The following is a 24,767-nucleotide window of genomic DNA, read 5'->3' as shown; positions in this document are numbered from 1 at the left end:
TGTGAATTTAAAAAATGCTCATGAATTTTAAAAAATCACAAAATTTTAAAATCATGAATTTGGATATTTTCAAGCAACAATAGTAGCATGATAATTCACAACTAAACGAACGTGGAGTAAACATTGTGAACATTTAAAAATATCAATAATATTCTTATAATTTTTGGTCATTTTTAAAAGCATATTATTTTTTGGTTAAATTCTTCATGAATATTTTTAAATCCATCACCATTTGTTTGGAAATCATACGGAAATTTAAAAATTCATGAACACTTTTCAAAAAGTTTTACAATTTAAATGGCACCGACCCACATAGGGCACGGGTGTGCTCTACCTTGCACACAGAATATGAGGACTCCTTAATCCACCTGAAGATCAAATTCATTAAAACCGAACAAGGCCGAAATAGAGAAGGCAATATGGCAACTAAGTCTTCATCTCATGATGTTCGATGTGATCTTTTTTTAGCGAAAAGGCATCGAACGAGCCAGGGATAGGTCTCGAATCTAGTCCGCCATCAACCGGCTAGGATTACAAGCATACACCCTCGGGCAAAGAGAAGGAAAAACATAATGATAAGATACAATGACACTGGAAAGCAGCAGACTAAGCCTCACATACTACGGATAATGAAGCATAAAGCCGGGCACTACAACATGACCCCTCATATAGCAACGCTTTTTTCCGTATCTAAAAGTCCATATATGCGTTGCGAGAGTCTTTACCAACGGATTGGGATGCGTAGCCTTATCCGGTGTTGCTAGTGCATAATGCAACGCTTGTACTATCGTTGGTAAAAGCGACTGTTGCAAGAGTACAACACATAAAACCTATTTTTACAACACTTATATACGTTGATGCTTAATGTACATGAATCCAAATCTGATTGATACGCAATAGAGAATTTGGAAGGCTTCAGATGTTGGTGCATATGTAATATGAATAATATTGTATAATGTCAACAATTAAATTAATGCTCCACATAATGATGATAATTATGTGTATCAAGTGAGGAAAAAAATAAGAGAATATACTCACAAGAGGAAGAAATCATATATCGGATAAAACTGTTGGATTACAACAATGGATATTACAGGAGGAACATCATCCAAATGTGATGCACAATCTAAAATTTTCTTGACAGCAAAATCTAAACTAAAATCATCCATCAATATCCCTACAACTTGACTAAAACTAACTGAGGAACATCATCCAACAGGAACATCCCACAACTTAACTAAAATTGAAAGCATCCATCATCATCATCATCATGAACCAGAATATCATCGTCGTCATTATCATCATCATCATTGTAGTATACTTGTTACGCACCCATATAATCATCCATATATCTTTTCAATCTACAACAAAAATAACAAAATGAACTATTAACACATAATGCATTGACATGATACAAGTAGTGATAAAGGCAGGATATTAGACACGTACAAACGTTGAGGGCCATGCAATATATTTTTTCTGCATTACCATTAGTATTGCAGTTTTTGCGAATCTGTACCAAATCTTCAGTTTTCGCAAGTTTTGTATTACACTGCCCAAAATGCATTTTAATTTCAGCACCATTAAGTTTAAATTCGGGATCATAACTTAGAACTGTAGCAAGAACTACGTCCTTGTTATGATTCTGGAAATATACCAACATGGGTGTTAGTGATCATTGATGACTAATCCAGACGCCATAATATACGACATAGCCTACAGAACAATATGGCTCAATAACATTATATGGACAGATAGAACCTAGCATGGCTCAATGTTCATGGACACAACAAGCGGTAGTACAGTAGGGAGAGGGAGAGTGTATACCTTCCATCGTGTCGCCCTACATCAAGTTGGTGCATGCAGCTGCAATGCCAAGGGAAAAAGGTTACATGTGTCTTATGCATCTCTAGAACAGCGCAACACAAATAAAGCTTCACCAAGTTCCATTCTACTTAATAAAACAAGAGAATCTATATTCGTCCCGTTCTATGTGCCCTAGTTACTATCTTGGCAACTTTACATCTTACTCAATGAATTTATCCCTGAGTTAGTTAGACTAGTCATCAACCAGTGTGTCTGCACAACAATTTTAGTTTGCCATGCATAACTATAACATTTTTATGTAATAAAAAATAAAACCACCAGTTTTAAAAGAAGCATACTTTTAACTAATTGAGAAATATTACATGTGATACTGTGTTGGCTTACATGTGGCTGAAATAAATTTATTTTCATAAATGCATTTATACATACTATGTATCATTCCTATAAATAAACTTTCCAAATTATAATTTAAATTTAAATGTCTCTGATCCAGGGTTAGTAAATATACAGAGGATATTAGTCAATATCATGATTTCCTTTAATTACATAGCAGGAGTCTAAATCTTGTGTGCTCCTAAAATTAGCTATCTAGGAACCCCAAATGAACCCAATGCTTTAGTGAGTTGGTGTAAGAAAAAGGAAACCACTTTCTAGTTAGCAAAAAAACTAAAGCTAATGTACAGGAATATCTATATAATATAAATCTTCATTAAGAAAATGTTTTCTGAAATAAACACATAGATCACTCAAATCTTCTACATAAGAAGCACATCCAATGATTATGTTATGGTTGGCTGGAGGCAGCAGTCCAACACAACTGTTTGGAACTTTGATTATGTGGTGCTGCTGGAGGCGACCAGAGCTGCAGATCACCGCAATTGGATGCGCAATTGGATGCTTTCACTCCCTACAACACAATCGAGTCAAGAGGGGTACTCATCAAAACATGCGTACATGATAGGTTTTTTTCTTAATAAAACAATAGTGATTGTATAGTTCTTTCTTCTGTTATGAGCTTAAAGGATGGAGAATAGAACACAAATCGCCACACTGCCATTTCCTTCACTGGACGGCCTCGCTGCCAAAGATGCCCGCGACCGCCTAATCTGCTTCAAACTACCGTTGGTACACCTCCACTGCCACATGAACCATCGTTAGATTGATTTAGTAATTAGCCTACAACAATATATGTTGGCCATGGTCAAAACCTGAAACAGGAGAATACTAAAGATTGGAAAAGAAAATAATTAGGGCCTTGGAGATATATACTGTATTAATTACTTGTAGACCCCCACCTGAATTTTAACCATGCCTAGGTGTTTTTTGTACTAATTGCCTCAAACACACTGGTTACTGCGTATATGGGCTTCAGAATCCCTCCCTACAATGATGTTACCCTAGAAAGAATATGCAGCTAGGAGTTGATTTCTAGCCACTAATGCTTGCAAGGCAGCAGCATAGTAGGTGTATTTGCCATGGTTGAAGGCCATGCCGAACTTCCCATCCTCAACACATCGTGACTTAGTCTAGCATGTGGTCGTCCTCTGCTTTGACACTTTAGTAGCAAAACAAAATCAAATTGACCTCAACCAGTAGGCACTTGATCCCAAACAGTAGAAAATCCTAACAACACCAGAACAACAATGTCTCCTGTTGTGCCACGAACCAGAGCAGAGGGAGGAGTGGACCAACTCACCTGAAGCCGGAGGAGGAGGAAGCTCGTGGCTGCTTCATCCCGAGCTGCAGCAAGGTTGTCCACTGCCCGTTCCTCCCCGCACGTCTACATGAGAAGTGAAGAGCAGATGTTAGAGAAGGGAGAGAGAGAGGATGAAGCCAAGGGAAGGGATGCACTCACCGGAGGAGACGAGGACGACATGGCCACTGACACCGGATCCGACACCCGAAACCCTAGCCATGCGGGATGGGTCGCGGGTGGGCTTTGGTGGCAGCAAGCACTCGATCTAGCTGGATGGGAAGGCTCCATGGAGCAAAGGGACCTCGGGCTGTGCTTGGCGTTGGCGGGATTCGCCGGACATCACCTGATGCAGCCGCCGCAGGTAGCGCAGCGAGGAGCCGCGTGAAGAGACCGGGATGGGACGCGAGAGGGACGGTTGGGTGAGGATGTGGCGGATCTGGCAGCCTCCGGAGCTATGAGGTGGGATGAGGGGAGGGGAAGGGTCGGCGCAAGGGAGACGAGGCGGGTCGGAGGAGGGAGACGAGGCATTGGTAGCGGCGATTTGGTAGAGACGAGGGAGTCGTGGGCTCTGTTTCTCACGCGTCTCCCTCTCCTTTCCACTTTTTTTTTATAATCATGATAGGGTCATGAGCTGCATATCTGCAGCGCATATACTACAACCCATATATGTGTATCTATTCTGAATTTTACAACATATACTCAAAACGTTGTAGAATTTTTGTTGCTTTATAGCGGGTTTCCTTGTAGTGGCCAAAGATGTCGAGGTCCTCCTCCATTAAAGAAACACTAGGAACAAGAACATGCCAGCTCTGATGAGAGGGGGAGACTGGCACCATCGGGAACGCCATCACCATGCAACTACGGATGCCGACACAACACATCCAACCAAATCCATCTTCAAAGAAGGCCACAACTTCCTCGCCTGGATTTAAAGGCGCAGCACCATCGCAAGATGGATAAGTTCCCCCAAGAAAATGGGGGATGCCACCGAAATATGGCAACATAGAAAAGGTCAATGCACCCCCGATATGATCTTTGTCGGGATGCCATCAACAAAACTCTTGGAAAGGTGGTGGTGCAAGCTCGCCTCAAGAGTCACAAGAGACAACCCGAAGTCTTGCCTCCTATGGTCTTCCTCATTTGTCCTTTCCATGCCTACATGTGACCTTCAACCCACTCTGGCTCCTCGCGGGTGCTCACTGGTGCCTAGTTTCGTTGCCGCTCTCATCTTGATTTGGCGATTCCCTTTTCTCTTCGCATGCCCTGTGATATGTATCCAACATATCTATAATTTTTTGACTGTTCCATGCTATTATATTATCAATCTTGGATGTTTTATATTCATTTACTAGCAACTTTATATCATTTTTGGGAGTAACCTATTGACATAGTGCCCAGTGCCAGTTGTTGTTTTCCGCTTGTTTTTTACTTTGCAGAATATCAATACCAAATGAAGTCCAACTGCAATGAAACTTTTTGGATATTTTTTCTGGACAGAACACACCCAGGGAGCCAAAGGAGCACACGGGAGGAGGCCCGTGGGGACCACTAGGCACCAGGGCGCGCCAGAGGCCCCAGGCGTGCCCTGATGGGTAGTGGAGCCTGTCAGTGTCAAAACCGGCAGATCTCGGATAGGAGGTCCCGAACTGTGTGTCTGAGGATCAATGGTAACAAGGGACGATGGGGGACACAATGTTTACCCAGGTTTGGGCCCTCTTAAAGGAGGTAAAACCCTAAGTCCTTCTTGATTGTATTCAATGAGTATAGGGGTTACAAGAGTTGATCTACCTCGAGATCATAATGGCTAAACACTAGCCGTGTAGCCTATGAATATTTTGATAGCCTCTACGGACTAAACCCTCTGGTTTATATATACACCGGAGAGACCTAGGGTTGTACAGAGTCGGTTTGTAGAGGAAGGAAACAACACATCCGGACACAAAACTCCCCATCCACGCATATAGGAGTCCTACCCAGACACGGGGGACAGTCTTCTGCTTTATCCTTTCGGCCCATCAGCCTGGCTTGAAGGAAATATTCCCTAGAGGCAATAATAAAGTTGTTATTTATATTTCCTTATATCTTGATAAATGTTTATTATTCATGCTAGAATTATATTAACCGGAAACTTAGTACATGTGTGCATACATAGACAAAAAGAGTGTCCCTAGTATGCCTCTACTTGACTAGCTCGTTAACCAAAAATGGTGAAGTTTCCTAGCTATAGACATGTGTTGTCATTTGTTGAACGGGATCACATTATTAGAGAATGATGTGATGGACAAGACCCATCTGTTAGCTTAGCATAATGATCGTTTAGTTTTTCTGCTATTACTTTCTTCATGACTTATACATGTTCCTCAGACTATGAGATTATGCAACCCCCGAATACTGGAGGAACACCTTGTGTGCTATCAAATGTCACAACATAATTGGGTGATTATAAAGATGATCTACATGTGTCTCCGATGGTGTTTGTTGAGTTGGCATAGATCGATATTAGGATTTGTCACTCCGTGTATCGGAGAGGTATCTCTGGGCCCTCTCGGTAATGCACATCACTATGAGCCTTGCGAGAAATGTGTCTAATCAGTTAGCCACGGGATGATACATTACGGGACGAGTAAATAGACTTGCTGGTGACGAGATTGAACTAGCTATGATGATACCGACGATCGAATCTCAGGCAAGTAACATACTGATGACAAAGGGAACAACGTATGTTGTTATGCGGTTTGACCGATAAAGATCTTCGTAGAATATGTAGGAGCGAATATGAGCATCCAGGTTCCGCTATTGGTTATTCATCGGAGATGTGTCTCGGTCATGTCTACATAGTTCTCGAACCCGTAGGGTCTGCACGCTTAACATTCGATGACGATTTGTATTATGAGTGAAGGAAATATGCCCTAGAGGCAATAATAAAGTTATTATTTATTTCCTTATATCATGATAAATGTTTATTATTCATGCTAGAATTGTATTAACCGGAAACATAATACATGTGTGAATACATGGACAAACAGAGTGTCACTAGTATGCCTCTACTTGACTAGCTCGTTGATCAAAGATGGTTATGTATCCTAACCATAGACATGAGTTGTCATTTGATTAACGGGATCACATCATTAGGAGAATGATGTGATTGACTTGACCCATTCCGTTAGCATAGCACTTGATCGTTTAGTTTGTTGCTATTGCTTTCTTCATGACTTATACATGTTCCTATGACTATGAGATTATGCAACTCCCATTTACCGGAGGAACACTTTGTGTGCCACCAAATGTCACAACGTAACTGGGTGATTATAAAGGTGCTCTACAGGTGTCTCCGAAGGTACTTGTTGGGTTGGCATATTTCGAGATTAGGATTTGCCACTCTGATTGTCGGAGAGGTATCTCTGGGCCCTCTCGGTAATGCACATCACTTAAGCCTTGCAAGCATTGCAACTAATGAGTTAGTTGCAGGATGATGTATTACGGAACGAGTAAAGAGACTTGCCGGTAACGAGATTGAACTAGGTATTGAGATACCGACGACCGAATCTCGGGCAAGTAACATACCGATGACAAAGGGAACAACGTATGTTGTTATGCGGTCTGACCGATAAAGATCTTCGTAGAATATGTGGGAGCCAATATGAGCATCCAGGTTCCACTATTGGTTATTGACCGGAGACGTGTCTCGGTCATGTCTACATTGTTCTCGAACCCGTAGGGTCCGCACGCTTAAGGTTTCGATGACAGTTATATTATGAGTTTATGAGTTTTGATGTACCGAAGGAGTTCGGAGTCCCGGATGAGATCGGGGACATGACGAGGAGTCTCGAAATGGTCGAGACGTAAAGATCGATATATTGTACGACTATATTCGGACATCGGAAAGGTTCCGAGTGATTCGGGTATTTTTTTAGAGTACCGAAGAGTTACCGGAATACGTATTGGGCCTTATTGGGCCATACGGGAAAGAAGGAAAAGGGCCTCAAGGGTGGCCGCACCCCTCCCTTTGGTCTGGTCCGAATTAGACTAGGGAAGGGGGGCGCCCCCTTCCTTCCTTCTCCTTTTCCCTTCCTCTTTTCCTATTCCATATGGGAGGTGGAATCCTACTAGGACTAGGGAGTCCTAGTAGGACTCCACACTTGGTGCGCCCCCTCCTAGGGCCGGCCTCCTCCTCCCTTGCTCCTTTATATACGGGTGCAGGGGGGCACCCCAAAGACACAACAATTGATCATTGATATCTTAGCCGTGTGCGGTGCCCCCTTCCACCATAATCCTCGATAATATTGTATTGGTGCTTAGGCGAAGCCCTGCGATGGTAGAACATCAAGATCGTCACCACGCCGTCGTGCTGACGGAACTCTTCCCCGACATTCTGCTGGATCGGAGTCCGGGGATCGTCATCGAGCTGAACATGTGCTAGAACTCGGAGGTGCTGTAGTTTCGGTGCTTGATCGGTCGGGCCGTGAAGACGTGCGACTACATCAACCACGTTGTGCTAACGCTTCCGCTTTCGGTCTACGAGGGTATGTAGACAACACTCTCCTCTCTCGTTGCTATGCATCACCATGATCTTACGTGTGCGTAGGAAATTTTTGAAATTACTACGTTCCCCAACAGTGGCATCCGAGCCTAGGTTTTATGCGTTATGTTATGCACGAGTAGAACACAAGTGAGTTGTGGGCGATATAAGTCATACTGCTTACCAGCATGTCATACTTTGGTTTGGCGGTATTGTTGGATGAAGTGGCCCGGACCGACATTACGCGTACGCTTACGCGAGACTGGTTCTACCGACGTGCTTTGCACACAGGTGGCTGGCGGGTGTCAGTTTCTCCAACTTTAGTTGAACCGAGTGTGGCTACGCCCGGTCCTTGCGAAGGTTAAAACAGCACCAACTTGACAAACTATCATTGTGGTTTTGATGCGTAGGTAAGAATGGTTCTTGCTAAGCCCGTAGCAGCCACGTAAAACTTGCAACAACAAAGTAGAGAACGTCTAACTTGTTTTTGCAGGGCATGTTGTGATGTGATATGGTCAAGACATGATGCTAAATTTTATTGTATGAGATGATCATGTTTTGTAACCGAGTTATCGGCAACTGGCAGGAGCCATATGGTTGTCGCTTTATTGTATGCAATGCAATCGCGCTGTAATGCTTTACTTTATCACTAAGCGGTAGCGATAGTCGTGGAAGCATAAGATTGGCGAGACGACAACGATGCTACGATGGAGATCAAGGTGTCACGCCGGTGACGATGGTGATCATGACGGTGCTTCGGAGATGGAGATCACAAGTACAAGATGATGATGGCCGTATCATATCACTTATATTGATTGCATGTGATGTTTATCTTTTATGCATCTTATCTTGCTTTGATTGACGGTAGAATTATAAGATGATCCCTCACTAAATTATCAAAGTATAAGTGTTCTCCCTGAGTATGCACCGTTGCGAAAGTTCTTTGTGCTGAGACACCACGTGATGATCGGGTGTGACAGGCTCTACGTTCAAATACAACGGGTGCAAAACAGTTGCACACGCGGAATACTCAGGTTAAACTTGATGAGCCTAGCATATAACAGATATGGCCTCGGAACACGGAGACCGAAAGGTCGAGCATGAATCATATAGTAGATATGATCAACATAGTGATGTTCACCATTGAAACTACTCCATCTCACGTGATGATCGGACATGGTTTAGTTGATTTGGATCACGTGATCACTTAGAGGATTAGAGGGATGTCTATCTAAGTGGGAGTTCTTAAGTAATATGATTAATTGAACTTTAATTTATCATGAACTTAGTCCTGGTAGTATTATCATATCTATGTTGTAGATCAATAGCTCGCATTTAGCTCCCCTGTTTCATTTTTGATATGTTCCTAGAGAAAACTAAGTTGAAAGATGTTAGTAGCAATGATGCGGATTGGATCCGTGATCTGAGGTTTATCCTCATTGCTGCATAGAAGAATTATGTCTTTGATGCACCGCTAGGTGACAAACCTATTGCAGGAGCAGATGCAGATGTTATGAACATTTGGCTAGCTCAATATGATGACTACTTGATAGTTTAGTGCACCATGCTTAAACGGCTTAGAATCGGGACTTCAAAGACGTTTTGAACGTCATGGATCATATGAGATGTTCCAGGAGTTGAAGTTAATATTTCAAGCAAATACTCGAGTTGAGAGATATGAAGTCTCCAACAAGTTCTATAGCTAAAAGATGGAGGAGAATAGCTCAAGCAGTGAGCATGTGCTCAGATTGTCTGGGTACTACAATCGCTTGAATCAAGTGGGAGTTAATCTTCCAGATAAAATAGTGATTGACAGAATTCTCTAGTCACCATCACCAAGTTAGTAGAACTTCGTGATGAACTATGATATGCAAGGGATAGCGGAAACGATTCCCAAGCTCTTCGTAATGCTGAAATCGACGAAGGTAGAAATCAAGAAAAATATCAAGTGTTGATGGTAGACAAGACCACTAGTTTCAAGAAAAGGGCAAAGGGAAGATGGGGAACTTCAAGAAGAACGGCAAGCAAGTTGTTGCTCAAGTGAAGAAGCCCAAGTCCGGTCCTAAGCCTGAGACTAAGTGCTTCTACTGCAAAGGGACTGGTCACTGGAAGCGGAACTGCCCCAAGTATTTGGCGGATAAAAAGGATGGCAAAGTGAACAAAGGTATATTTGATATACAGATTATTGATGTGTATTTTACTAGTGTTCGTAGCAACCGTGATACTGGTTCCGTTGCTAAGAGTAGTAACTCGAAACGTGAGTTGCAGAATGAACATAGACTAGTTAAGGGTGAAGTGACGATGTGTGTTGGAAGTGGTTCCAAGATTGATATGATCATCATCGCACACTCCCTATACTTTTGGGATTGGTGTTTGCGTTGAGCATGAATATGATTTGATCATGTTTATTGCAATACGGTTATTCATTTAAGTAAGAGAATAAATTGTTGTTCTGTTTACATGAATAAAACCTTATATGGTTACACACCCAATGAAAATGGTTCGTTGGATCTCGATCATAGTGATACACATATTCATAATATTGAAACCAAAAGATGCAAAGTTAATAATGATGGTGCAATTTATTTGTGGCACTGCCGTTTAGGTCATATTGGTGTAAAGCGCATGAAGAAAATCCATGCTGATGGGCTTTTGGAATCACTTGATTATGAATCAGTTGATGCTTGCGAACCATGCCTCATGGGCAAGATGACTAAGACTCCGTTCTCCGGAACAATGGAGCAAGCAACAGATTTTTTGGAAATCATACATACTGATGTATGTGGTCTGATGAATATTGAGGCTCATGGCAAGTATCATTATTTTCTTATCTTCACAGATGATTTGAGGAGATATGAGTATATCTACTTGATGAAACACAAGTCTAAAACATTTGAAAAGTTCAAAGAATTTCAGAGTGAAGTGGAGAATCATCATAACAAAAGTAAAAGTTTCTACGATATGATCGCAGAAGTAAAATATTTGAGTTACGAGTTTGACCTTCAGTTAAAAACAATGTGAAATAGTTTCACTACTCACGCCACCTGGAACACCACAGCATAATGGTGTGTCCGAACGTCATAACCGTACTTTATTAGATACGGTGCGATCTATGATGTCTCTTACCGATCTACCACTATCGTTTTGGGGTTATGCATTAGAGACAACTGCATTCACGTTAAATAGGGCACCATCTAAATCCGTTGAGACGACACCGTATGAACTATGGTTTGGCAAGAAACCTAAGCTGTCGTTTCTTAAAGTTTGAGGTTGCAATGCTTATGTGAAAAAGTTTCAACCTGATAAGCTCTAACCCAAATCGGAGAAGTGCGTCTTCATAGGATACCCAAAAGAAAATGTTGGGTACACCTTCTATCACAGATCCGAAGGCAATATATTCGTTGCTTTGAGTGGATCCTTTCTAGAAAAGGAGTTTCTCTCGAAAGAAGTGAGTGGGAGGAAAGTAGAACTTGATGAGGTAACTGTACCTGCTCCCTTATTGGAAAGTAGTTCATCACAGAAATCTGTTCCTGTGACTACTACACCGATTAGTGAGGAAGCTAATGATGATGATCATGTAACTTCAGATCAAGTTACTACCGAACCTCGTAGGTAAACCAGAGTGAGATCCGCACTAGAGTGGTACGGTAATCCTGTTCTGGAGGTCATGTTACTTGACCATGACGAGCCTATGAACTATGAGGAAGCGATGATGAGCCCAGATTCCGCGAAATGGCTTGAGGCCATGAAATCTGAGATGAGATCCATGTATGAGAACAAAGTATGGACTTTGATTGACTTGCCCAATGATCGGCGAGCCATTGAGATTAAATGGATCTTCAAGAGGAAGACGAACGCTGATAGTAGTGTTACTATCTACAAAGCTAGAATTGTCGCAAAAAGGTTTTCGACAAGTTCAAGGTGTTGACTACGATGAGAGTTTCTCACTCGTATCTATGCTTAAGTCTGTCCGAATCATGTTAGCAATTGTCGCATTTTATGAAATCTGGCAAATGGATAAACAAAACTGCATTCCTTAATGGATTTATTAAAGAAGAGTTGTATATGATACAACCAGAAGGTTTTGTAAATCCTAAAGGTACTAACAAAATATGCAAGCTCCAGCGATCCATCTATGGACTGGTGCAAGCATCTCGGAGTTGGAATATACGCTTTAATAAGTTGATCAAAGCATATAGTTTTATACAGACTTTCGGTGAAGTCTGTATTTACAAGAAAGTGAGTGGGAGCACTACAACATTTCTGATAAGTATATGTGAAAGACATATTGTCGATCGGTGATAATGTAGAATTATTCTGCAAAGCATAAAGGAATGTTTGAAAGGAGTTTTTTCAAAGAAAGACCTCGGTGAAGCTGCTTGCATATTGATCATCAAGATCTATAGAGATAGATCAATACGCTTGATAAGTTTTTTCAATGAGTACATACCTTGACAAGATTTTGAAGTAGTTCAAAATGGAACAGTCAAAAAGGAGTTCTTGCCTGTGTTACAAGGTGTGAAGTTGAGTAAGACTCAAAACCCGACCACAGCAGAAGATAGAGAGAGAATGAAAGTCATTCCCTATGCCTCAGCCATAGGTTCTATAAAGTATGCCATGTTGTGTACCAGACCTATTGTATACCCTGCCCTGAGTTTGGCAAAGGAGTACAATAGTGATCTAGGAGTAGATCACTGGACATTGGTCAAAATTATCCTTAGTGGAATAAGGGTATGTTTCTCGATTATGGAGGTGACAAAAAGGTTCATTGTAAAGGGTTACGTCGATGCAAGTTTTGACACTGATCCAGATGACTCTAAGTCTCAATCTGGATACATATTGAAAGTGGGAGCAATTAGCTAGAGTAGCTCCATGCAGAGCATTGTTGACGTAGAAATTTGCAAAATACTTACGGATCTGAATATGGCAGACCTGTTGACTAAACTTCTCTCACAAGCAAAACATGATCACACCTCAGTACTCTTTGGGTGTTAATCACATAGCGATTAATCACATAGCGATGTGAAATAGATTATTGACTCTAGTAAACCCTTTGGTGTTGGTCACATGTCGATGTGAACTATGGGTGTTAATCACATGGTGATGTGAACTATTGATGTTAAATCACATGGCGATGTGAACTAGATTATTGACTCTAGTGCAAGTGGGAGACTGAAGGAAATATGCCCTAGAGGCAATAATAAAGTTATTATTTATTTCCTTATATCATGATAAATGTTTATTATTCATGCTAGAATTGTATTAACCGGAAACATAATACATGTGTGAATACATAGACAAACAGAGTGTCACTAGTATGCCTCTACTTGACTAGCTCGTTGATCAAAGATGGTTATGTTTCCTAACCATAGACATGAGTTGTCATTTGATTAACGGGATCACATCATTAGGAGAATGATGTGATTGACTTGACCCATTCCGTTAGCATAGCACTTGATCGTTTAGTTTGTTGCTATTGCTTTCTTCATGACTTATACATGTTCCTATGACTATGAGATTATGCAACTCCCGTTTACCGGAGGAACACTTTGTGTGCTACCAAACGTCACAACGTAACTGGGTGATTATAAAGGTGCTCTACAGGTGTCTCCGAAGGTACTTGTTGGGTTGGCGTATTTCGAGATTAGGATTTGTCACTCCGATTGTCGGAGAGGTATCTCTGGGCCCTCTCGGTAATGCACATCACTTAAGCCTTGCAAGCATTGCAACTAATGAGTTAGTTGTAGGATGATGTATTACGGAACGAGTAAAGAGACTTGCCGGTAACGAGATTGAACTAGGTATTGAGATACCGACGATCGAATCTCGGGCAAGTAACATACCGATGACAAAGGGAACAACGTATGTTGTTATGCGGTCTGACCGATAAAGATCTTCGTAGAATAGTGGGAGCCAATATGAGCATCCAGGTTCCGCTATTGGTTATTGACCGGAGACGTGTCTCGGTCATGTCTACATTGTTCTCGAACCCGTAGGGTCCGCACGCTTAAGGTTTCGATGACAGTTATATTATGAGTTTTATGAGTTTTGATGTACCGAAGGAGTTCGGAGTCCCGGATGAGATCGGGGACATGACGAGGAGTCTCGAAATGGTCGAGACGTAAAATATCGATATATTGGACGACTATATTCTGGACATCGGAAAGGTTCCGAGTGATTCGGGTATTTTTCGGAGTACCGGAGAGTTACGGGAATTACGTATTGGGCCTTATTGGGCCATACGGGAAAGAAGGAAAAGGGCCTCAAGGGTGGCCGCACCCCTCCCCTTGGTCTGGTCCGAATTGGACTAGGGAAGGGGGGCGCCCCCTTCCTTCCTTCTCCTTTTCCCTTCCTCTTTTCCTATTCCATATGGGAGGTGGAATCCTACTAGGACTAGGGAGTCCTAGTAGGACTCCACACTTGGCGCGCCCCCTCCTAGGGTCGGCCTCCTCCTCCCTTGCTCCTTTATATACGGGGTGCAGGGGGCACCCCAAAGACACAACAATTGATCATTGATCTCTTAGCCGTGTGCGGTGCCCCCTTCCACCATAATCCTCGATAATATTGTAGCGGTGCTTAGGCGAAGCCCTGCGACGGTAGAACATCAAGATCGTCACCACGCCGTCGTGCTGACGGAACTCTTCCCCGACATTCTGCTGGATCGGAGTCCGGGGATCGTCATCGAGCTGAACGTGTGCTAGAACTCGGAGGTGCCGTAGTTTCGGTGCTTGATCGGTCGGGCCGTGAAGACGTACGACTACATCAACCGCGTTGTGCTAACGCTTCCGCTTTCGGTCTACGAGGGTACGTAGACAACACTCTCCCTCTCGTTGCTATGCATCACCATGATCTTGCGTGTGCGTAGGAATTTGTAATTACTACGTTCCCCAACAATGAGTTATGTGATTTGATGTTGTACGGAAGTTTGTTCGGAGTCCCAGATGAGATCACGGACATGACGAGGAGTCTCGAAATGGTCGAGACATAAAGATTGATATATTAGAACATGTTATTCGGACACCGGAAGTGTTGCGGATAGTTTCGGGTAAAAAACAGAGTGTCGGAGGGGTTACCGGAACCCCCCGGGGGAACTAATGGGCCACCGTGGGCCTTATTGGAGAGAGAGGAGGGCAGACAGGGCAGCCCCCCCCCCTTGCTGTCTGAATACTACAAGGGAAGGGGGCGGCGCCCCCCTTTCCTACTCCCTCTCCCTCTCCTTCCTTCGCCCTCTCTCCCTTTTGGTGGAATCCTACTATGACTAGGAGTCCTAGTAGGACTCCCCTCTTGGGCGCGCCTAGGGGCCGGGCGGCCCTCCTCTCCTCCCTCCTTTATATACGTGTGGAGGGGGCACCCTAGAACACACAAGTTGATCTTTTAGCCGTGTGCGGTGCCCCCCTCCATAGTTATACACCTCGGTCATATCATTGTAGTGCTTAGGTGAAGCTCTACGTCGGTAACTACATCATCACCGTCGCCACGCCGTCGTGCTAACGGTCCTCTCCCTTAGCCTCAACTGGATCAAGAGATTGAGGGACGTCATCGAGCTGAACGTGTGCTGATCGTGGAGGTGTCGTGCATTCGGTACTTGGATCGGTTGGACCACGAAGACGTTCGACTACATCAACCGCGTTATTAAACGCTTCCGCTTTCGATCTACGAGGGTACGTACACACACTCTCCCCTCTCGTTGCTATGCATCTCCTAGATAGATCTTGTGTGATCGTAGGCAAAAAATTTGAAATACTGCGTTCCCCAACAGTGGCATCCGAGCCAGGTCTATGCGTAGGGTTTATATGCACGAGTAGAACACAAAGAGTTGTGGGCGATAATAGTCATACTGCTTACCAGCAACGCCTTACTTTGATTCGGCGGTATTGTTGGATGAAGCAGCCCGGACCGACATTACATGCCCGCGTTCATGAGACTGGTTCTACCGACGTGCTTCGCACAAAGGTGGCTAGCGGGTCTCTGTTTCTCCAACTTTAGTTGAATCAAGTTTGACTACGCCCGGTCCTTGTTGAAGGTTAAAACAGCACACTTGACGAAAAATAGTTGTGGTTTTGATGCTTAGGTAAGAACGGTTCTTGCTAGATGCCCGTAGCAGCCACGTAAAACTTGCAACAACAAAGGAGAGGACGTATAACTTGTTTTTGCAGGGCATGTTGTGATGTGATATGGTCAAGACGTGACGATATATAAATTGTTGTATGAGATGATCATGTTTTGTAAAAGTTATCAGCAACTAGCAGGAGCCATATGGTTTTCGCTTTATTGTATGAAATGCAATCGCCATGTAATTGCTTTACTTTACCACTAAGCGGTAGAGATAGTCGTAGAAGCAATAGTTGGCGAGACGACAATGATGCTACGATGGAGATCAAGGTGTCAAGCCGGTGACGATGGTGATCATGATGGTGCTTTGGAGATGGAGTTCAAAGGCACAAGATGATGATGGCCATATCATATCACTTATTTTGATTGCATGTGATGTTTATCCTTTATGCATCATATTTTGCTTAGTACGGCGGTAGCATTATAAGATGACCCCTCACTAAATTTTAAGGTATAAGTGTTCTCCCTGAGTATGCACCGTTGCTACAGTTCGTCATGCCGAGGCACCACGTGATGATCGGATGTGATAAGCTCTACGTTCACATACAACGGGTGCAAGCCAGTTTTGCACACGCAGAATACTCGGGTTAAACTTGACGAGATGCAGATATGGCCTCGGAACACAGAGACCGAAAGGTCGAGCGTGAATCATATAGTAGATATGATCAACATAGTGATGTTCACCATTGAAAACTACTCCATCTCACGTGATGATTGGACATTGTTTAGTTGATATGGATCACGTGATCATTTAGATGACTAGAGAAATATCTATCTAAGTGGGAGTTCTTAAGTAATATGATTAATTGAACTTTAATTTATCATGAACTTAGTACCTGATAGTATTTTGCATGTCTATGTTGTTGTATATAAATGGCCCGTGCTAGTGTTCCTTTGAATTTTAATGCATTCCTAGAGAAAACTAAGTTGAAAGATGATGGTAGCAACTACACGTACTGGGTCCGTAACTTGAGGATTATCCTCATTGCTGCACAGAAGAATTACGTCATAGAAGCACTGCTAGGTGCAAAGCCCGCTGCAGGAGCAACACCAAATGTTATGAACGTCTGGTAGAGCAAAGCTGATGACTACTCGATAGTTCAGTGTGCCATGCTTTACGGCTTAGAATTGGGACTTCAACGACGTTTTGAACGTCATGGAGCATATGAGATGTTCCAGGAGTTGAAGTTAATATTTCAAGCAAATGCCCGAATTGAGAGATAGGAAGTCTTCAATAAGTTCTATAGCTGCAAGATGGAGGAGAATAGTTCTGTCAGTGAACATATACTCAGAATGTCTGGGTACCACAACCACTTGACTCAACTGTGAGTTAATCTTCCTGATGATAGTGTCATTGACAGAGTTCTTCAATCACTGCCACCAAGCTACAAAAGCTTCGTGATGAACTATAATATACAAGGGATGCATAAGACAATTCCCGAGCTCTTCGCAATGCTAAAGGCTGCGGAGGTAGAAATCAAGAAGGAGCATCAAGTGTTGATGGTCAACAAGACCACTAGTTTCAAGACGAAGGGCAAAGGGAAGAAGGGGAAATTCAAGTCTGGACCTAAGCATGAGACTGAGTGCTTCTACTGCAAAGGGACTGGTCACTGGAAGCGGAACTGCCCCAAGTATTTGGTGGATAAGAAGGATGGCAAAGTGAAAGGTATACTTGATATAGATGTTATTGATGTGTACCTTACTAATGCTCGTAGTAGCGCATGGGTATTTGATACCGGTTCTGTTACTCATATTTGCAACTCGAAACAGGGGCTACAGATTAAACGAAGATTGGCTAAGGACGAGGTGACGACGCGCGTGGGAAATGGTTCCAAAGTCGAGGTGATCGCCGTCGGCACACTACCTCTACATCTACCTTCGGGATTAGTATTAGACCTGAATAATTGTTATTTGGTGCCAGCGTTAAGCATGAACATTATATCTGGATCTTGTTTGATGCGAGGCGGTTATTCATTTAAATCTGAGAATAATGGTTGTTCTATTTATATGAGTAATATCTTTTATGGTCATGCACCCTTGATGAGTGGTCTATTTTTATTGAATCTCGATAGTAGTGATACACATATCCATAGTATTGAAGCCAAAAGATATAAGTTTAATAATGATAGTGTAACTTATTTGTGGCATTGCCGTTTAGGTCATATTGATGTAAACCGCATGAAGAAACTCCATGCTGATGGGCTTTTGGAATCACTTGAATATGAATCACTTGATGCTTGCGAACCATGCCTCATGGGCGAGATGACCAAGACTCCGTTCTCGGGAACAATGGAGCGAGCAACAGACTTATTGGAAATAATACATACTGATGTATGTGGTCAGATGAGTGTTGATACTCGTGGCGGGTATCATCATTTTCTGACATTCACAGATGATTTGAGCAGATATGGGTATATCTACTTAATGAAACATAAGTCTGAAACATTTGAAAAGTTCAAAGAATTTCAGAGTGAAGTGGAAAATCATCGTAACAAGAAAATAAAATTTCTACGATCTGATCGTGGAGGTGAATATTTGAGTTATGACTTTGGTCTTCATTTGAAACAATGCGGAATAATTTCGCAACTCACGCCACCAGGAATACCACAGCATAATGGCGTGTCCGAACGTTGTAACCACACTTTATTAGATATGGTGTAATCTATGATGTCTCTTACTGATTTACCGCTATCATTTTGGGGTTATGCTTTAGAGACGGCTACATTCATGTTAAATAGGGCACCATCGAAATCCGTTGAGACGACACCATATGAACTGTGGTTTGGCAAGAAACCCAAGTTGTCGTTTCTTAAAGTTTGGGGCTGCGATGCTTATGTGGAAAAGCTTCAACCTGATAAGCTCAAACCCAAATCAGAGAAATGTGTCTTCATAGGATACCCAATGGAAACTGTTGGCTACACCTTCTATCACAGATCTGAAGGCAAGATATTCGTTGCCAAGAATGGATCCTTTCTAGAGAAGGAGTTTCTCTCGAAAAAAGATAGCGGGAGGAAAGTAGAACTTGATGAGGTAACTGCACCTTCTCCCTTATTGGAAAGTAGTTCATCACAGAAATCAGTTCCAGTGATTCATACACGAATTAGTGAGGAAGCTAATGATGATGATCATGAAACTTCCGATCAAGTTACAACCGAAGCTCGTAGGTCAACCAGAGTAAGATCCGCGCCAGAGTGGTACGACAATCCTGTTCTGGAGGTCATGTTACTTGACCATGACGAACCTACAAACTATGAGGAAGCGATGATGAGCCCAAATTCCACGAAATGGCTTGAAGCCATTAAATCTGATATGGGATCCATGTATGAGAACAAAGTGTGGGCTTTGGTTGACTTGCCCGATGATCGGCAAGCAATAGAGAATAATTGGATCTTCAAGAAGAAGACTGACGCTGACGGTAATGTTACTGTCTACAAAGCTCGACTTGTTGCGAAAGGTTTTCGACAAGTTCAAGGAGGTGACTACGATGGGACCTTCTCACCCGTAGCGATACTTAAGTCTGTCCGAATCATGTTAGCAATTGCCGCATTTTATGATTATAAAACTTGGCAAATGGATGTCAAAACTGCATTCCTTAATGGATATCTTAAAGAAGAGTTGTATATGATGCAACCAGAAGGTTTTGTCGATCCAAAAGGTGCTAACAAAGTGTGCAAGCTCCAGCGATCCATTTATGGACTGGTGCAAGCCTCTCGAAGTTGGAATATACGCTTTGATTGTGTGATCAAAGCATATGGTTTTATACAGACTTTTGGAGAAGCCTCTATTTACAAGAAAGTGAGTGGGAGCTCTGTAGCATTTCTAATACCATATGTGGATGACATGTAGTTGATTGGAAATGATATAGAATTTCTGGATAGCATAAAAGGATACTTGAAATGATATAGAATTTCTGGTAACTTTACTTGGAGCTATATTTTTATTCACCACATGATATGTGTTTTGCTTGGAGCGTCTTGTATGATTTGAGTCTTTGCTTTTTAGTTTACCACAATCATCCTTGCTGTACACACCTTTTGAGAGAGACTCACATGATTTGAAATGTATTAGAATACTCTATGTGCTTCACTTATATCTTTTGAGCTATATAGTTTTTGCTCTAGTGCTTCACTTATATCTTTTAGAGCACGGTGGTGGTTTTGTTTTATAGAAACTATTGTTCTCTCATGCTTCACTTATATTATTTTGAGAGTCCTTTAGAACTACATGGAAATTTGCTATAATAGAAAAACTTTCATACAAGTGCATTGAATACTATGAGAAGTTTGATACTTGATAATTGTTTTGAGATATGGAGATGGTGATATTAGCGTCATGCTAGTTGAGTAGTTGTGAATTTGAGAAATACTTGTGTTAAAGTTTGTGATTCCCATAGCTTGCACGTATGGTGAACCGTTATGTGCTGAAGTCGGAGCATGAATTATTTATTGATTATCTTCCTTATGAGTGGCGGTCGGGGATGAGCGATGGTGTTTTCCTACCAATCTACCCCCCTAGGAGCATGCGCATAATACTTTGCTTTGATAACTTGTAGATTTTTGCAATAAGTATGTGAGTTCTTTATGACTAATGTTGAGTCCATGGATTATACGCACTCTCACCCTTCCACCATTGCTAGCCTCTCTAATATCACGCAACTTTCGCCGGTATCATACACCCACCATATACCTTCCTCAAAACAGCCACCATACCTACCTATTATGGCATTTCCATAGCCATTTTGACCATGCAACTTTCCACCGTTCCGTTATTATGACACGCTTCATCATTGTCATATTGCTTGCATGATCATGTAGTTGACATCATATTTGTGGCAAAGACACCATTCATAATTCTTCATACATGTCACTCATGCATCGTTGCACATCCCGGTACACCGCCAAAGGCATTCACATAGAGTCATATTTTGTTCTAAGTATTGAGTTGTAAGTAAATAAAGTGTGATGATCATCAGTATTATAGCATTGTCCCAAGTGAGGAAAGGGTGATGGAGACTATGATTCCCCCACAAGTCGGGATGAGACTCCAGACGAAAAAAAGAGAAAAGAGGCCAAAAATAAAAAGAGAAGGCCCAAATAAAAAATGAGAGAAAAAGAGAGAAGGGACAATGCTACTATCCTTTTTCCACACTTGTGCTTCAAAGTAGCACCATGTTCTTCATATAGAGAGTCTCCTATGATATCAATTTCATATACTAGTGGGAATTTTTCATTATAGAACTTGGCTTGTATATTCCATTGATGAGCTTCCTCAAAATGCCCTAGGTCTTCGTGAGCAAGCAAGTTGGATGCACACCCATTTAGTTTCTTTTGTTGAGCTTTCATATACTTATAGCTCTAGTGCATCCGTTGCATGGCAATCTCTACTCACTCACATTGATATCTATTGATGGGCATCTCCATAGCCCGTTGATACGCCTAGTTGATGTGAGACTATCTTCTCCTTTTTGTCTTCTCCACAACCACCATTCTATTCCACCATAGTGCTATATACATGGCTCAGGCTCATATATTGCGTGAAGATGGAAAAAGTTTGAGAACATCAAAAGTATGAAACAATTGCTTGGCTTGTCATCGGGGTTGTGCATGATTTAAATATTTTGTGTGGTGAAGATAGAGCATAACCAGACTATATGATTTTGTAGGGATAAATTTCTTTGGCCATGTTATTTTGAGAAGACATGATTGCTTAGTTAGTATGCTTGAAGTATTATTATTTTTATGTCAATATTAAACTTTTATCTTGAATCTTTCGGATCTGAACATTCATGCCACAATAAAGAAAAAATACATTAAGAAATATGTTAGAAAGCATTCCACATCAACAATTCTTCTTTTATCATTTACCTACTCGAGGACGAGCAGGAATTAAGCTTGGGGATGCTTGATACGTCTCCAACGTATCTATAATTTGATTGCTGCATGCTATTATATTATCTATTTTGGATGTTAATGGGCTTTATTTTACACTTTTATATCATTTTTGGGACTAACCTACTAACCGGAGGCCCAGCCCAAATTGTTGTTTTTTTGCCTATTTTAGGGTTTTGCCGAAAAGGAATATCAAACGGAGTCCAAACGGAATGAAACCTTCGGGAACGTGATTTTCTCAACAAACTTGATCCAGGAGACTTGGAGTGGGCGTCAAGAAACAACGGAGGAAGCCACGAGGTAGGGGGCGCGCCTACCCCCCTGGGCGCGCCCTCCACCCCCGTGGGCCCCTCGTTGCTCCACCAATGTACTTCTTCCTCCTATATATATCCACGTACCCCCAAACATCTAGGAGCACCACAAAAACCTAATCCCACCGTCGCAACCTTCTGTACCCGAGAGATCCCATCTTGGGGCCTTTTCCGGAGCTCCACCGGAGGGGGCATTGATCACGGAGGGCCTCTACATCAACTCCATGGCCTCTCCGGTGATGTGTGAGTAGTTTACTTCAGACCTACGGGTCCATAGTTATTAGCTAGATGGCTTCTTCTCTCTCTTTGGATCTCAATACAAAGTTCTCCTCGATCTTCTTGGAGATCTATTCGATGTAATCTTATTTTGCGGTGTGTTTGTCGAGATCCGATGAATTGTGGGTTTATGATCCGGATTATCTATGAACAATATTTGAATCTCCTCTGAATTCTTTTATGTATCATTGGTTTATCTTTGCAAGTCTCTTCGAATTATCAGTTTGGTTTGGCCTACTAGATTGATCTTTCTTGCAATGGGAGAAGTGCTTAGCTTTGGGTTCAATCTTGCGGTGCTCGATCCCAGTGACAGAAAGGGAAACGACACGTATTGTATTGTTGCCATCGAGGATAAAAATATGGGGTTTATATCATATTGCATGAGTTTATCCCTCTAGATCATGTCATCTTCCTTAAAGCATTACTCTGTTCTTATGAACTTAATACTCTAGATGCATGCTGGATAACGGTCGATGTGTGGAGTAATAGTAGTAGATGCAGAATCGTTTCGGTCTACTTGTCGCAGACGTGATGTCTATATACATGATCATACCTAGATATTCTCATAACTATGCTCAATTCTATCAATTGCTCGACAATAATTCGTTCACCCACCGTAATACTTATGCTCTTGAGAGAATCCACTAGTGAAACCTATGGCCCCCGGGTCTATCTTCCATCATATTAATCTTCCAACAGTTAGTTATTTTCTTTGTCGTTTATTTTACTTTGCATCTTTATTTCTCTTTATCATAAAAATACCAAAAATATTATCTTATCTTATCTATCAGATCTCACTCTCGTATGTGACTGTGAAGGGCTTGACAACCCCTTTATCGCGTTGGTTGCGAGGTTCTTATTTGTTTGTGTAGGTGCGTGGGACTTGAGCATGATCTCCTACTGGATTGATACCTTGGTTCTCAAAAACTGAGGGAAATACTTACGCTACTTTGCTGCATCACCCTTTCCTCTTCAAGGGAAAACCAACACAGTGCTCAAGAGGTAGCAGGTGTATCCGATGGTGTTTGTTGAGTTGGAATAGATCGAGATTAGGATTTGTCACTCCGTGTATCGGAGAGGTATCTCTGGGCCCTCTCGGTAATGCACATCACTATGAGCGTTGCAAGCAATGTGTCTATAGCCACGGGATGATGCATTACAGAACGAGTAAAGATACTTTCCGGTGACGAGATTGAACTAGGTATGATGATACCGACGATCGAATCTCGGGCAAGTAACATACCGATGACAAAGGGAACAACGTATGTTGTTATGCGGTTTGACCGATAAAGATCTTCGTAGAATATGTAGGAGTCAATATGAGCATCCAGGTTCCGCTATTGGTTATTGATCGGGGATGTGTCTTGGTCATGTCTACATAGTTCTCGAACCCGTAGGGTCCGCACGCTTAACGTTTGATGACGATTTGTATTATGAGTTATGTGATTTGATGTACCGAAGTTTGTTTGGAGTCCCGGATGAGATCATGGACATGACGAGGAGTCTCGAAATGATCGAGACATAAAGATTGATATATTGGAACATGTTATTCGGACACCGAAAGTGTCCCAGATAGTTTCGGGTAAAAAAATGGAGTGTCGGAGGGGTTACCGGACCCCCCCCCCCCCCGCCCCCGAGGAACTAATGGGCCACCATGGGCCTTATTGGAGAGAGAGGAGGGCAGCCAGGGCAGCCCCCCTTGTAGTCCGAATTGGACAAGGGAAGGGGGCGGCGCCCCCCTTTCCTACTCCATCTCCCTCTCCTTCCTTCCCCTCTCTCCCTTTTTGTGGAATCTTACTAGGACTAGGAGTCCTAGTAGGACTCCCCTCTTGGGCGCGCCCTAGGGGCCGGCCGGCCCTCCGCTCATCCCTCCTTTATATACGTGGGGAGGGGGCACCCTAGAACACACAAGTTGATCTTTTAGCCGTGTGTGGTGCCCCCCTCCACAGTTACACACCTCGGTCTTATCGTTGTAGTGCTTAGGTGAAGCCCTGCGTCGGTAACTACATCATCACCGTCACCACGCCATCATGCTGACGGAACTCTCCCTCAGCCTCAACTAGATCAAGAGATCAAGGGACATCATTGAGCTAAACATGTGTTGATCGCGGAGGTGACGTGCGTTCGGTACTTGGATC

The 24,767-nt window shown here is 42.5% G+C and overlaps 1 protein-coding gene and 1 long non-coding RNA gene across 2 annotated transcripts; both read right to left on the bottom strand.

Annotated features, from left to right (window-relative positions):
* Positions 1-1,031: 1,031 nt before the first annotated feature.
* LOC125553697 lies at positions 1,032-2,707 on the bottom strand. Its single transcript, XR_007304155.1, has 2 exons — positions 1,828-2,707; positions 1,032-1,361 (listed from the first exon to the last, which is right to left on the bottom strand). It is a non-coding gene; the product is annotated as an uncharacterized LOC125553697 (long non-coding RNA).
* A 17-nt stretch (positions 2,708-2,724) lies between these two features.
* LOC125553696 lies at positions 2,725-4,108 on the bottom strand. The gene is made up of 3 exons (XM_048717437.1): positions 3,683-4,108; positions 3,524-3,607; positions 2,725-2,963 (listed from the first exon to the last, which is right to left on the bottom strand). The coding sequence occupies exons 1-3, from the start codon at positions 3,809-3,811 to the stop codon at positions 2,844-2,846; spliced, it is 333 nt and encodes a 110-aa protein (XP_048573394.1). The 5' UTR covers positions 3,812-4,108; the 3' UTR covers positions 2,725-2,843.
* Between the last annotated feature and the right edge of the window lie 20,659 nt (positions 4,109-24,767).

The sequence above is a fragment of the Triticum urartu genome, chromosome 4 (genome assembly GCF_003073215.2).
Source record: "Triticum urartu cultivar G1812 chromosome 4, Tu2.1, whole genome shotgun sequence".
Classification (NCBI taxonomy): domain Eukaryota; kingdom Viridiplantae; phylum Streptophyta; class Magnoliopsida; order Poales; family Poaceae; genus Triticum; species Triticum urartu.
The sequence above is the reverse complement of the archived record's forward strand: the minus strand, read 5'-3'. Positions and strand labels throughout refer to the sequence as shown.

Bases quoted from the DNA above. Each gene is read 5' to 3' on its own strand.
- LOC125553696 (XM_048717437.1), bottom strand. From the start codon at position 3,811: ATGGAGCCTTCCCATCCAGCTAGATCGAGTGCTTGCTGCCACCAAAGC. The intron at 3,608-3,682 runs GTGAGTGCATCC...CTTCTCATGTAG, and splicing joins TGTCGTCCTCGTCTCCTCCG to ACGTGCGGGGAGGAACGGGC. The intron at 2,964-3,523 runs GTGAGTTGGTCC...TTCATGTGGCAG, and splicing joins TCCTCCTCCTCCGGCTTCAG to TGGAGGTGTACCAACGGTAG.